Source organism: Dipteris shenzhenensis, chromosome 21 (assembly GCF_047967505.1).
Source record: "Dipteris shenzhenensis isolate YYH24624 ecotype China chromosome 21, Dip_SZ_1.0, whole genome shotgun sequence".
NCBI classification, from domain to species: domain Eukaryota; kingdom Viridiplantae; phylum Streptophyta; class Polypodiopsida; order Gleicheniales; family Dipteridaceae; genus Dipteris; species Dipteris shenzhenensis.
Genome location: NC_141616.1, coordinates 40,056,823 through 40,071,453, shown reverse-complemented (window position 1 = coordinate 40,071,453; position 14,631 = coordinate 40,056,823). Strand labels below are relative to the sequence as shown.

Below are 14,631 nucleotides of genomic sequence, written 5' to 3'. Positions count from 1 at the left end.
GTTTTTTCTATTACCTTTACCAAATCCCATTTATAATAGACTTACAATAGTGTAAAAGATGCATTCATGTAAAAGTTTTTTTAAAAAACATCATCATTTTGCAAAATGTCACTTTATGAAAATGAGAAGCTAAGAGATGATAATAACTTTCACTAGTGATTAAGGAAAACCATCCAATAGATTAATTATTATGATCCTGGCTTTCTTAGTGTTTCAAGAAATTTGATACATTGTTTTGTGTTTCTGGCCACTTTCCATTTCTCTACACTAAACAACCTTGTTACACTTATCTTTGCCAGAGTGAAATGCATCTATAACATTAGAGTATATGCACAATTGGGTAGCTCAAAATGTGCTTGAACATAAATAGTAGTTAAATATTGACTTTGCAATTGGATGAGTGAAACTTTTGTTTTATGTTTTATAACAACAATGACAGGTAGGATAAATTCCAAGTTGCCTTGACTAGCATGCATGCTTCATATTCTGTAATGCTATGAGCTGTGTCTTAACCTCACCAAAGTCTGGTAGAACCTTTGAAGCCCTTTGAGGTGTTAGTTTTCTTTGTGGGGAACCTTCTTCACTATCAAAACTAAGATGAATCTTTGTAAGGTCGAGGGCTGCTTGTGCAGCAACAATAGCATCAGAAGCATGCTTATAAGCTGCTTGCATTGCAATTGTCCAATCGGTGTAGCATGTTATGATTTCCCTTCTAGAAGTGTTATGGACTTTATTATCAGAAAACAAAGGTTTTGATGGGTCAAGCACAATAAATGTTTGCTTCAGTGGATGTAGAACGTCCTTGGTGTTTGATACCTTACTTCCATCGACTAGTTGAAAGGCCTTCGGAGAAGCTAAGAACTTTGATGACTCATCTGCACGATTTACTTTGAATGTTTTAGTTGACTTATCAACAAGTGGTGGGCTTCGATAATTATTTACATCCTGTCAAATTGGGCCTATTGTTAGTGTTCCGAGAGTATATGAACTCTAAATCCATCATTGAGTGATCTTACGAACGAAACATTCGGCTCCATGTATCCCACAATGTCATATTTGAGAACTAACCTAAATAGGTGCTCTAAAGTGCTGAAAAAACAGGTTTAGTTTGGTAAGGAAGATCTAAGTTCACAAAAGGTGTAGAGACACGAATTAAGGAGCCTAATCCAAACATAAAAGAAATATCAGGGGCTTAAAACGATTAAAAGGCAAGCAAATCTTGAGAAGGTAGACAAGCAAAGCTTAGAAGTCAGTTTGAATTAACCCACTTTCTTCTAAAAAAGGCAAATCTTACAAATTATACAAGCACACTAGCTTACATTACTAAAGAGGATTAAGACTCCTTGTCGAATTTAGGAGTGTGAAGGATGGATAGTTTCAAGGCGATACTAAGGCTTTTGCGGGACTATTTTGCAAAAGATGAGTCTCCCCATTTGGATAAAAAGTGGACGAAGTATTCAGGAAGATGTTCATACAGATGTTCCACCACGGTCTGGCTTCCAATCCACCTTGAAATCCTCAGCCACATCCATCATCATTCGTCGCTTAACCTCCCAACTCGGTCCTTGCGTGGATAAATTCTCAAGCAGCTGTAATATCGTTACCAGAGACTGCGAAATTAGATCACTCTACAGCTAACGATACCAGTCTCGGATCGATATGGAGTACTGTCCAATTTAGGCTCATAGCACCTTCGAGCTAACACCACAGTTGGGTCGTAGTTCCGCCACCGAATCTGCAAATACAGTTCCAAACTTCGCCACCGCCATCTTTCTCCACTTACTCAATTCTATAAGCTCAGCGCACCTAGGTGCAGCGTATAGCAAGCTTGCAGCTACTTCCCGGATCTCCTCAGGACATTGGCTGAAAAATGGAAAACAAGCGAAAGAAGCTTGCAGGTTTCCCTGTAAAATAATATATGCTCATAACGGGGATAGTCCCGCTGTCTTGCTTGCTCGCGAAACGTGAATCTCGCGAAACGTGAATACGTTCAAAGAAATACTAATTACAGGACCTGCGAAACGTGAATATGTTCAAAGGAATACTAATTACAGGACCTGCTAATCCTATGCAGCCTGAAGTGCGAGTAATCAGTCCATTTCTCCCAGACCAAAGCTGTTTCATTGTGTGCCTTTTGGTCCATCGATCCTAGAAACGTCAGGAAAGCTGTAACCTACCTTTTATCCCGAAGCAATGGCAAGTGCTCGATCATAAGCTCACAATGTTCTTGTATTATGTTGTAGAGCTCCAATAGGTTTTTCTCTCTGAAAGCAAAGATGAGCTGCAAAGCGGTCACACAGTAATTATAAGCTTCGGAGGAGTATAAGGGTCGGTCCGAAAATGCCCATGTCAGTGCGCCGTTCTCCTTACCCTGGCCTGCGCTCTGTCCTCCTGCCCCGACTGTAGGAGTCCCGCGGCTTCCGCGCGCAGATTTGCTTGTTTATTCTCGCCTTCCTTCCGTAAAGCTACACACCGGGCAACCGTCATCCCTAGAAGGTTCCTCCTAAATTCACAATACAAGACATGCGCGTAAAACATACGGTTTAACGGAAAGAAAAGCCAACGGTACAAAACAAATTAGTCTCGCTGAAGAATAGAATTTCTTTGGTTGACGCTGCTATTGACGTTAAGGGAAGACGCGTTTAAAGCAGCTACTGAAAAGGAACTATAATTCCAACGGATCAGAGACTAACCATTTGGACAAAGGAAAATTCCTGCGAATTCGGAGGACAGCGAGAATTTTTCTGGCAAACATGCTTTTGCATGGAAGAATCTTGTTACAAGAAGAGAAGGTAAGGTGATGATAGAGAGGGGGAAGCGACGTTTTTGGTTAGGACGTGCCCGTTCGTTGTTGGTTGATTGTCGCATTCTACGTCTTTTGACAACGCTTCCATCTTGCCTAGTTGGGCAGTTTGTGTGGGCCACCCCTGAGAAAGTAAAAAGTAAAAAGTAAAAAAAACAAGCGCTGAGCACTGCCGTGAGAGAGAGAGAGAGAGAGAGAGAGAGAGAGGGGGAAGAGTTAATTCTAGAAGGGGGGAGGAAAGAGAGAGGGAGGGAGAGAGAGCTGAGAGATGTGTGCACTGCCTGTAGGGCAGTGCTAACAAATAAACATATATGGTCATGTGCAAAACACTAATATGCATAGGCAACCTAAGAGGCTTTTGTAACTCTTAACAAAGAGTTGATGTTGCCTCGTTCTATGGTTGAGCTTATTGATAGATTCATACCCAATTAGAAATCAACTATTTATAAAGCCCAAGAATTTATGTATGTACTCATGCATGCAATAAGGAGGTGTGGCTGTTAATAGCAAAGTACTCTAGGCACACCTTAAACCTTTCTTTTTTCTCTCCCTAATACATATTCAACTTTTTTCGACTTGCATAAAGTCCATCTTCAAAAAGGTTGATCGGGTGTAGCCCATCACAGAACTATTTGCGATATTTTGAATTTTGGGCAGACTTGCACTCTCGCCAGAATTTTTTTCAGCATAAAGAATGCATGATTGGCATAATAATGAGACACAATCTGTCAAAACTTGTTGTTCTGAACACCACAGAGCTCAACGCATGTCATTACATGAGCAAATTTTCCCTCCATGCAGTCTCTGTGCTACATCTTCGTGCGTCACACTGTGGACCATAGTCTGTCCTGTCATCTACTTGTAGCTCGCCACCTATAATCTACTCGCAACTTGCCACAAGCGAACCTCATTGAGAAAAAAATTGAACAAAAGGTATTACATCTACATCCAAAGACACATTAGGGAAATTTTGGAGCCTCATAAGGAGTGGATTAGCAAAATGGAGTAAGAACTAATAAGGCCTATAGAGGGTCCCGTCACCTCCATATAGGGACAAAAAGGTACATCTCCTTAGGCCCTTGGTGGTCCCCAAAAGTGCACCTCCCTCTCCCACTTGGAGGGGCCCCCCACTCTCAAAAAGTTAACTCTCTTTACAACCTTAGTTGGTCCACATTCCCAAAAAGTATAGGAGATTAGAAAGATTAAAAAGAACCCCTCTAGGTTACAAGCATAGGATCAAGCCTGCTCAACCAATGGAGAGCTTGGCATATGGTGGTGGAACAAGGAAATGCAAGGTGAAAGCTACAAGGTAAGTATGTTTGGACTATTTTGTAATTATGAAGCATTACTTACAAATGAGTCATTTATATTTCTAATGCTATCATGCTTTTTGCAGAAATTTTATGGAGGTGGTTGTTGGAAGAGATTCATCTGACAAACTTTATGCCGTAAAGGGTCTGCTTAAGAAGAAAGAATTAATTTCTATTCTTAGGGATCCACATCGGTGTGCATTGCGACATGCAATATTACAAGAGGTTACAACAGTTGATTTAGAGAATCTCGTGGATCCATCAGAAGTTGTCCATGCATGTGATACTGTTGGCATTAGTCGGCAAGGGTACTTGGCTGTATATAATGTCTTTGTAAATGCACTTTGAGGTCAAGGTGTAAAGAATCCTTTATTGCCGACACCAATATACGTTAGAAATGCAAGGAAAAAAACAAATTGATCTATTGTCCAAGATTTGTTGGGTGGATTCATACACATCTCAGATAGCATGATGTTGGAAGGCACAAATAAGACAAATGGCCAACAGAGCAAAAAGAAAGGAGGACAAACTACCAAAGGGGCAAAGCAAGGACCAAGTACCTTTGAGTACATGGAGCATAACAATGTCTTTTTGGATGTATGTAGTGTCCAAGCTACATTAATGGTGGAGTTTTACAATGTCAAAGCATGGGGTAGGTTACAATTATGTTGTTTTGAGAGCTGCAATTTTTATTGAAATCTTTTCTAATCATGTAAATCTTATAATCTTTTAGACTTTGAAGGAAATTTAGTCTGTCTTATCAAATTGGCGAGGTTGTAAAAGGCCACAAGTTGGAGAGGGTTAGTATTACTTTGATGAACAAAGCCCTTGGACATGCCAAAGATAAGGAAGTTAGGGAAGATTTTAGTGTGCAATCTGAAAAGCACATTTGATGGCTTGCCACATTTGAACTTCCTAAAGAGACACACTCATTCTTGAAATGGGTCTTTGATAGATCTCCAATTCCAAGTGTCATAGATGCCTAGACAAAAGGAGAGTTGCTTCAAGTTGAAGGATTTGGATCGCACATGGCAGGAGACCTTAAAACATTGAAGTGTATGTTTGGAATGGAATTGAATGCAAATGCGACATATCCATGTCTTTATGGTATGCACTCACAACAACTTTGAGGCAATAACATAGGAATATGTAAGAAAATAATACAACGTCTATGCTCAACAGATAACAGAATCTCGTACGCAAGAGAGAAAACAAGATAGTATGGAGAATCAAAAATTTGATTACTGTAGAATTGATACAATAGATGGCGCTGCCTTCCAACCGTGCACTCTTGTGAAAGAAGCTTCGATGGCGTTCTGGAAACAGTAGAAGACGGAGGCTGGATGCTAAGGAATCAGGGTTGCTGTAGCCAATGATGAAATGAGCTTCACGGGCTTGCTCTTATATAGCCACCAGTCGTAGTCGGTTAGGCTCAATTGGGTGACCGACCTAGTCCGCCCAAAACGGTCGACTAGGGGTCAGTCCCGAAATAGGCCACCGACCATACAATAGAACCGATGCGCAAAACAGAGCAACTACCCTACGGTCTCCATTCGGCCCAGAGCCATCCGAGATCATCTGAGGCTCCAAATGGTCCCCGCAACCCAAGAGTGGGCTGCCCCGGGAAATGCTCCATCTACCCTCAGTGCGGTCAATCAAGGGATGCCTTCCCGCACTTGCATGTAGCCTAGTTGGCGGTGTGCCAACTCTATCTGAAGCCGTCCAGCCATTAGGCCACACATGGCTCCCATCTGGTGTCCAAACCAGGACCTACTGGATAACCGAGCTACTCTCCTCATATGGGGGGCTTACAAGTAGAGTTAGCTGGTTCCCGCGTAGTTACACGAGAGTGGAGCATTGATATCTAGCACCCCCCCTCAATGTCCACCTGCAAGTGAACTTACTTTTTCAGCCCAATGCGAAGTCGATGAAGATGCTCCAGCAAGTCTCTTCCAAGAGCCTTCCTAAAGATGTCCGCAGCATTTTCTGTAGTCAAACAGTACACCAAGTCGACCTCTCCATCCATGATGAGCTCACGTACAAAGTGATATTGAATCTCAATGTGTTTTGTGCGAGCGTGGAACACTGGGTTCTTTGCAATCACCATACAACTCTTATTGTCACATGATAACTGCGTAGGCTTGTTCTGCACTGCATCCATGTCCCCCAAAATCATCCTCAACCACACTGCCTCGCAAGAACCAAAGCCTGCAGATTTGTACTCAGCCTCGGTAGAAGAAAGAGCAACTATGGGTTGCTTCTTGCTGACCCATGACACAACTCCAGATCCAAGTGAGAAACAGTACCCGGTCACTGATCTCCTGCTGTCCACGTCTCTTGCCCAATCCAAGTCACAGAATCTGGTCAAGATGTTGCCCTTGGTATAGGTGATGCCATAATCAAGTGTGCCTTTGATGTATTTCAGCACGCGCATCCCTGCCCTCCAATGGTTCTCCCGAGGCGTATTGGAAAACCTGCTTAGTACACCAGTCGCAAAACTGATGTCCGGCCGTGTGTTGCACAGGTAAATCAAGTTGCCCACAAGCCTTCTGTACCTCGCTTCATCCACCAGTGGTGATGAATCCTTGTTTGAGAGCTTCGCGTCAACCTCCATAGGGGTACCAACTGTCTTGCACTCAGCCATGCCAAATGCCTTCAGTATCTCTCCAGCATACTTCAGCTATGAAATGAAGATCTGTTTCGGCTCCTGCCAAACTTCAATCCCCAAACAGAAATGCATTAGTCCAAGGTCTGTCATTTCAAACTCTCTTCCTAGCAAATGCTTTGTCTGCGAGATCTTCTCTTCATGGTTCCCTGTTATGACAAGGTCATCCACATAAAGGACCACGATCATACACCTGCCTCCTTCTCTGAAGATATACAAATTTGCATCAGATGGGCTCCTCCTGAACCCGTTTTGTAGAAAGTAGGCATCAATTCGCTAGTACCACGCTCGTGGGGCCTGTTTCAGCCCATAAAGTGCCTTCTTCAGTTTGCAGACTTTACCTTCTGAACCGGGGATCTCAAAACCTGGTGGTTGTTCCACGTATACCTCTTCCTTGAGATCTCCATTCAGAAAGGTAGATTTCATATCCATCTAAAACACGGGCCAGCTTCCTTGGGCAGCTAAAGCCAAAACACTGCGAATTGTGGTTAGTCGAGCTGTGGGAGCAAAAGTATCTTGATAATCAAAACCATGTACCTGTGCAAATCCTTTTGCCACGAGCTGAGCCTTGTACTTATCCAACGTGCCGTCGGACTTGTACTTGGTCTTGTACACCCACTTGGTTCCGATTACCTTGCATTTTGGTGGTCGATCCACAAGGTCCCAAGTGTTGTTCTTCATTATGGAGCCATACTCTGACTTCATAGCCTCCATCCACCTATCATCGCTCTGTGCCTCTTCAAGACACGGGTTCATCAGCATGGATCACTTCTATCATCAAAGCATAGTTGACCAAGTGTTCCTGTGCCCTTCTTTGCTCCTCTAATCTCTTAGACCGGTGGTGTTCGGATGGTTCCTCCTCAATGGCTGGAGGTTCTCTGCCGTCCAAAAGCTGCTTTACCCACTTCGGGAATGGCCGTTGCCGTTGTGGTTCTGCAGGCTCTTCTTCTTCTTCTTTGTCTTGAATCCTCCCAAGCACCGTTGGGAGAGTTCGGTTTGCTATTGGTGGCGGTGCTGGATGGATATCCTGGTCCTGGTTGTCTGGGAAGGAAGCATCCTCCTCCAATTGATGCGGCTGTTCTGAGAAGACCACATCGCGACTTACAATTACCTTCTTGGTAACAAGGTTATAGAGACGGTAACCCTTCTCCTCTTCACTGTAGCCCAAGAAAATACACTTCCAGCTCTTCGGTTCCCATTTGGTCCTGGTAGCATCAGGGATATGCACAAAACAGTCACATCCAAAAACTCTGAAATGTGCAGCTGAAGGTTTCTTACTAGAAAAGGCTTGCAGTGGAGTCATCCCGTTCACAGCCTTCGTGTAGCTACGATTCAGGATGTAAAATGCAGTGTTACATGCTTCAACCCAGAAAGTCTTTGGCAAATCTTTCCCTTTTATCATACTCCGGCCCATTTTGCAGATGACGCGCATCTTGCATTCTGCTACTCCATTTTGCTGTGATGTATGTGGCGGGGTTTCTGCCTCTTGATTCCGTGACTTTTGCAGTAACTTTCGAATTCAATTGATGTGAACTCTCCACCTCTGTCTAATCTCAACTTCTTCACCTTCCTCCCCGTTTCTTTCTCGACCATTACATGCCATTCCTTGAACCTACTAAAAGCCTCGTCTTTAGTCTTCAGGAAGTATATCCATATCCTTCTATTGTAGTCGTCAATCAACGTCATGAAGTAGTAGGAACCACCCAAAGCTTCCATCTCCATCTTTCTGCAGAGGTCCGTGTGAACGAGCTGTAGAGGAGCCTTTGCCTTGCTGTCCTCTTTAGGAAAGGGATGCTGATGCTGCTTGCCCATCATGCAAGCTTCACATACATCGAACAGATCTAAAATTTCTGGTAGGTCTGCAATCATTCCACTTTTATGCATCTCCTTCAAAGAACTAAGGTTTAGATGAAAGAAGAAGATCAAGTGCTTCTATTGCAACAAGGCAGGGCACAAGCAGAATGAGTGCCGAAAGAAGATTGCAGATGAGAAGAACGGAGTAAAGAAAGATTCCAACAATAGCGCGCAGGCAGTACCAGTAGAGCTGTTCGTCGCAATTGAGGAGATTTGCACGGAGGCAGTTCATGTACCTACGGATGAATCGTGGATCATTGACAGTGGTGCATCACGCCACATGACCAGTCGGAAGGATTGGTATACCTCTCTACAGCTAGTAGGGAATGACATCTTGGTAGCAATCAGCAATGATGCAAAATGTCCAGCAAAAGGAAAAGGTACGATTGCTCTCAAGTCAGATGGAGTTGTAAAACAGTTGTCCGATGTTCTTTATGTACTAGATATCAAGAGGAACTTGTTGTCCATTTCCGCGATCACGGATCGGGACCTCAAAGTTCAATTCAATAAGAATGGTGCACAGATTCTGGATCTTCAAGGGAAGGTCGTATCATCAAAAGAAGATGGGTTACCAGAGTCCTTACCCTTACCTTTCTTTGATCCAGTCCAGATGCTCGCTGGTGATGGTGATGCCAATCGCAGTCATCTAATTGCGCAGATTCTTCACCCTGGTGATGAACTTCTCTGTCGCTTCAGACTCAGACTTCTCGTTCGTGAGTTGAGTCTCCAGATTCTGAATCCGCGTCTGATTCATGGTCTCGTACTGATTTTTCAAGACCGTCCATGCCTCCTCCGCTGTGGTAACATGTTGAATTAACGCCATGACGGAACCACTAACACTGCAGACAATAGAACACAGCGCATCTGCATTTCTTCTTGTCCATGCGAGAATCTCATCCGCAGTTGGTACTATCTGTTGTCTTGCATTGGCTAGATCCAGTCTCGCAACCGACCTCACGTCCACCCCAGTAGCAGTGTCCCAAAGCTCGTATGCACTTAGGATGGTCTTCATCTTGAGCTTCCAAAGTGGATAGTTAGAACCATCCAACTTTTCACTTTCGCTGAACGGTGGGATTCGCAGTCTTGCGGGCTGGGCCATCTCTCACAATCTGCTCACAAACAGAAAACATACTACCAAATCTTCTTGCTAGAGTCCAAGCTCTGATACCATGTAAGAAAATAATACAACGTCTGTGCTCAACAGATAACAGGATCTCGTACGCAAGAGAGAAAACAAGATAGTATGGAGAATCAAAAATTTGATTACTATAGAACTGATACAATAGATGGCACTGCCTCCCAACCGTGTGCTCCTGTGAAAGAAGCTTCGATGGCATGGTGGAAACAATAGAAGACGGAGGCTGGATGCTAAGGAATTAGGGTTGCTATAGCCAGTGATGAAATGGGCTTCACGGGCTTGCTCTTATTTATAGCCACCAGTCGTAGTCGGTTAGGCTCCCTTGGGTGACTGACCCAATTCGCCCAAAACGGTCGACTGGGGGTCGGTCCTGAAATAGGCCACCAACCATACAATAGAACCGGTGTGCAAAACAGAGCAACTGACCTACGGACGCCGTTCGGCCCAGAGCCATCCGAGATCATCTAAGGCTCCAAACGGGCCCCGCAACCCAAGAGCGGGCTACCCCGGGAAATGCTCCGTCTACCCTCAGTGCGGTCAGTCAAGGGATGCCTTCCCGCACTTGCATGTAGCCTAGTTGGCGGTGTGCCAACTCTATCTGAAGCCATTCAGCCATCAGGCCACACATGGCCCCCATCTGGTGTCCAAACCAGGACCTACCGGATAACCGAGCTACTCAAATGCCTTCTCCTCATATGGGGGGCTTACAAGTAGAGTTAACTGGTTCCTGGTAGTTACACAAGAGTGGAGCATTGATATCTAACAGAATACATAGAGGGAAAGAGAAAACAAAAAGAGAAAAAGACTTTAGGAATGCTAAGGATGTAACGAATGACATCACAGATGATGATTCTAACAAACGGATGTATTGGAGAATTGGAGTAATGAGCTACAATCAAGATGTTGCACCCAATAGAGATCAAATAGATAAAAATTGGGATCCAATATTAAACATTCCATTAGAAAGAGTGCAATTTTGTGTGTTGCATGCGGAGATGCGGCTCATTGAAAATTTGCTTTAATTGCACATTGTATATGCATGGAGCATGAAACTGGAGGAGAGAGTGGCATCATGTATAGCAAGGGTCAAAGCTTTACTCTCGAGCATGGGTCTACATGGAGGGAACTTTAAAGCTAATCAAAGACACACAATTGTCTGGAAAATCAGGAAATCTTCCAAATAAAGTGTCCATGGAGGGCTCAAAGGCACAAAGATTTTTGTCCAATCACATTACTCACTACATGGTGTGTTTGGTCTTTGCTTTTTTTTTTAATTGCAATTAATTTTTTCTTGTTTACCTCATGTGTTTTTCTTATGTACGCAGCACATTCTTCATGCTCATGGTCCATGGTTTCTTCTCCAATATGGCTAGTTTAATGTTTGGAGTGTCCAAGGGATGGAAAAGTCTCATTATAGAGCTTGAGGTGCTTAATTCAAGAGTACGCGGAATGGAGGTGGGATTAACGGAAGCAATGCTCTTCAAGAGATGTTCGAGTGGTTATATTGTGTAATTGGGTCATCATATGAAAGGAATAAAGCTTTGCAAATGGAGTTAGACCAAGTAGTTCGTCGAACTCAAATGAGTAAAAGAAGGCGTTCATGGATATCTTTGCAAGTTTCCCAAAAACATAGAAGTTGGATAGCAACCAAAAGTCATGTTGGAAAGCGTTGGATTGCTTAACCAAATGTACATTGATGTCAATCAAAAGTGCACTTTAATAATTTCTTGTGGAAATTTGATTAATTGGCTCATTTTTCTTTTTTAAGAAGCGTTAAATTTTGTACTTGTGGACCCAGTGCTTAATTTTTACATTCCAACACATTCAAGCTATAATTGTTACAAGCACAAGAGAGCTTAAGTTTGAGATTTGAGAGGGCAGCCAACAAGAAATAGGCAAAACGGAGGGTGATGAGAAGGGGGGGTGGGGCGACAAAAAGGCACCGAGGGTGGGGGGGATTAATAATGACATGCAAAATAAATGTACCTCTATATAAATGCAAATACCTTCATTATTTGAATACCACAATACTCTCTCATACCAGTACATTCCTTTCTACCTTCACATCTCCCATATCCCCACCATCACCGATATGGCAAGGACAAAGCAGACTGGAAGGCCAGTTGATACAAGAACAAGACTCCCAATCCCAGTCCATGTATACACTACAATGATCAAAAAGAAAGACGAAAGAGGAGACAAGGACAGGAGCAGGAGGAGAGCACATAAAGTGATGAATACACAAACGAGGAAGAAGGAGATGATGGGGAACAATCAAACCCTCAGAGATAGCAAGACATGGAGTAGTAAGAGGTGAACGACACCTCAACAGCCAAAAATCAAACCAAAAGAACAAGAGCGAAAAAGATGCAGATTGGAAGAATGGGCCAAAGTGCAAGAAGATGCAAGGTGTATAACGATTCAAGTGGCTCAACAAGCAAGGCAACGAATGAGAACCAACAACAACAACCACCATGGCGCAATGCCACTCAAGACTTTCCACGATCTAGATAGGGTGGAAAAGCTTTGCCAGAATTGAAGAGAATAGCAAAAGGCAAAGGCAAAGTTGGCAGCCAACGAGATGGAGGTGGTGGTGGAGGTGGAGGCGGAGGCAGAGGCAGAGGCAGAGGTGGAATCATCCCCAGATGAAGGCACCGTAGAAAGCCTGGAATGAAGGTGCTTTTTAAGATCAAGAAGTCTCAAAGAGCGTAGAGCCTCTAATCAAGAGAGCTCCACTCACTCAATTGGTCAAAGAGACTCTACAATCCTATAGGGATGATTTTCGTATTCAATCAATCGGACTGGCCGCCTTACAAGAGGTAGCAGAAATGGCTCTGGTATCCCTTCTCGAGGACATTAACTTTTGGCAATCCATGCCAAGAGGGATACGTTCATGACAAAAAACATGTAGCTAACATGGCGGATGAGAGGCAACCCAGTACTTAGGTCATAGACAGTTTGGTGTATCATTTAGTGATTTTTTATTGTTATATTCACTATGGACACCAATTATGGTTGTCAAAAGCAATTTTGTGCAAAGATGGTTGTAAATATTGTATAGTAATACAATACCTTTGGACAGTGTAATTCTTTTTGAAATTTTGGATTTGCCCAAAGTTTTCGTTTAATAATTCAATCTTCTCTCTGAATTTTTTAATTTCATTAATAATAATGTGTAAAAAAAGTTTCCAAAAAAAAGACCCAATAAAGGGCATGAACTTTTGCATTAAAAATATCCATATTTTTAATTATTTAGGGCTTGTAAACTATGGGGATGCTTCCCCCAAAAACAATTGTCAAAAAATGCCCCCAAAGGGGGTACGTATGTCCAGGCGTGCATTCTGGCCAGACGAGGATACTCATCTAGCCAAAATGTGTGTCTACATGCCCATACTCCCTGTGGGGGCATTTTTTGTAAATCTTTTTTGGGGGAAGCATCCCCCATGGTGTATTAGGCAATAATACACCATGGGGGATGCTTCCCCCAAAAGTTTTTGTCAAAAAATGCCCCCAAAAGGGGTATGTGCACAAAGGCGTGCATTTTGGCGAGACGGGCACCCTTCGGTCACCATGGGGGATACTTCCCCCCAAAACTTTATCTTAAAAAATGCCCTTGGTGGGGATAGGTGTGCGCAGGCATGCAATTTGGCTAGACAAGGGGCCCCGTCTAGCCAATTTGCATGCTTGCACACACATACCCCCTCTGGGGGCATTTTTTGGTAACGTTTTTGTGGGGGAAGCATCCCCCATGGTGTATCCCCCCAAAAAAATAAAGAAAAATGTAATTCCTGTCTCTTCATGCTACCCACTATCAGTATAGTCTTGCTCCTAGTTCATTTGGTGACCTCGAATGGAGGACACCTATTACCGAATGCTCAGCAATTCCTAGTAGAAATGATTCATGATTTTGTGCCTAACTTGGTGAATGGATAAATTGGTGGTGTTTTGAAACAATAATTTTCTTTCCTGGTCTTTGTCACTTTCACCTTTCTATTATTTCGTAATCCGTAAGGTATGATACCTTATAACAAGTCATTTTATTACTACTTTGGGTCCTCCATTCTCCCCTTCCCCTAGAATCACCATAGTGGAGCCACACATGGGCTTCAATTCTTTAGTTTCTCATTACCACCAGGGGTACCTTTGCCGTTTAGTACTTCTAAAGTTAATTTGTTGTATTACTACCTAATACACCACGAGGATGCTTCCCCCAAATTTTTTTTTAATATAAAGGTGCCAGAAGAGGGCATGAGTACAGTTATGGGAACAATTTTGGGAAGCACAAAAACTATTTACAATGAGAACACAATTTTGACATAATCAAATTCAATGACATTGCAAAGCCTAAGATCTGGGAGAAAAGAAAAGTATATATTAAATTTTGATATGTATATACAATATTTTTTGTATACTCCAACTGATGCACTACTTTACAAAAGATTTTATTGCTTTCTTGAGCTAATATTGATGCTCTTCTCTAAGATGACAAGACAGTGGGTTCTGTGAATGCTTTTCTTGCTTTGCTTGAGCTAATATTGATGTTCTTCTTTGAGATGACAAGACAGTGGGTTATGTGAATGTTTCTACAAGTTGTGTGGCATGGTAAACACCTGCTAAAGCACCCAAAGTAGTGGCCGCAATAAGTCTTCCTGCTAGCCTCTCTCCAAAAGCGAAAAGTGCCAAATCCCGCCTCACCAAAATACGCTTTTTCACAGATGGGGTAAAGGCACTACCAAGACTAGCTTTGAAAGTGTCCTGCACTTTATCATCTCACTAGGCTATGGTGATGGAACATTTTCATGTAGTGTCCTAGTGCCGAATCCATGCCCATGCTATCACTTTGACCCCCATGTCGTGTCGC

The 14,631-nt window shown here is 43.0% G+C and overlaps 1 protein-coding gene across 1 annotated transcript; it reads right to left on the bottom strand.

Annotated features, from left to right (window-relative positions):
- Positions 1–465: 465 nt before the first annotated feature.
- On the bottom strand, positions 466–2,791 carry LOC147888852 (uncharacterized). Its single transcript, XM_087392378.1, has 6 exons — positions 2,694–2,791; positions 2,371–2,503; positions 2,178–2,281; positions 1,692–1,863; positions 1,476–1,589; positions 466–945 (listed from the first exon to the last, which is right to left on the bottom strand). The coding sequence occupies exons 1-6, from the start codon at positions 2,753–2,755 to the stop codon at positions 466–468; spliced, it is 1,065 nt and encodes a 354-aa protein (XP_087248504.1). The 5' UTR covers positions 2,756–2,791.
- Positions 2,792–14,631: the final 11,840 nt, after the last annotated feature.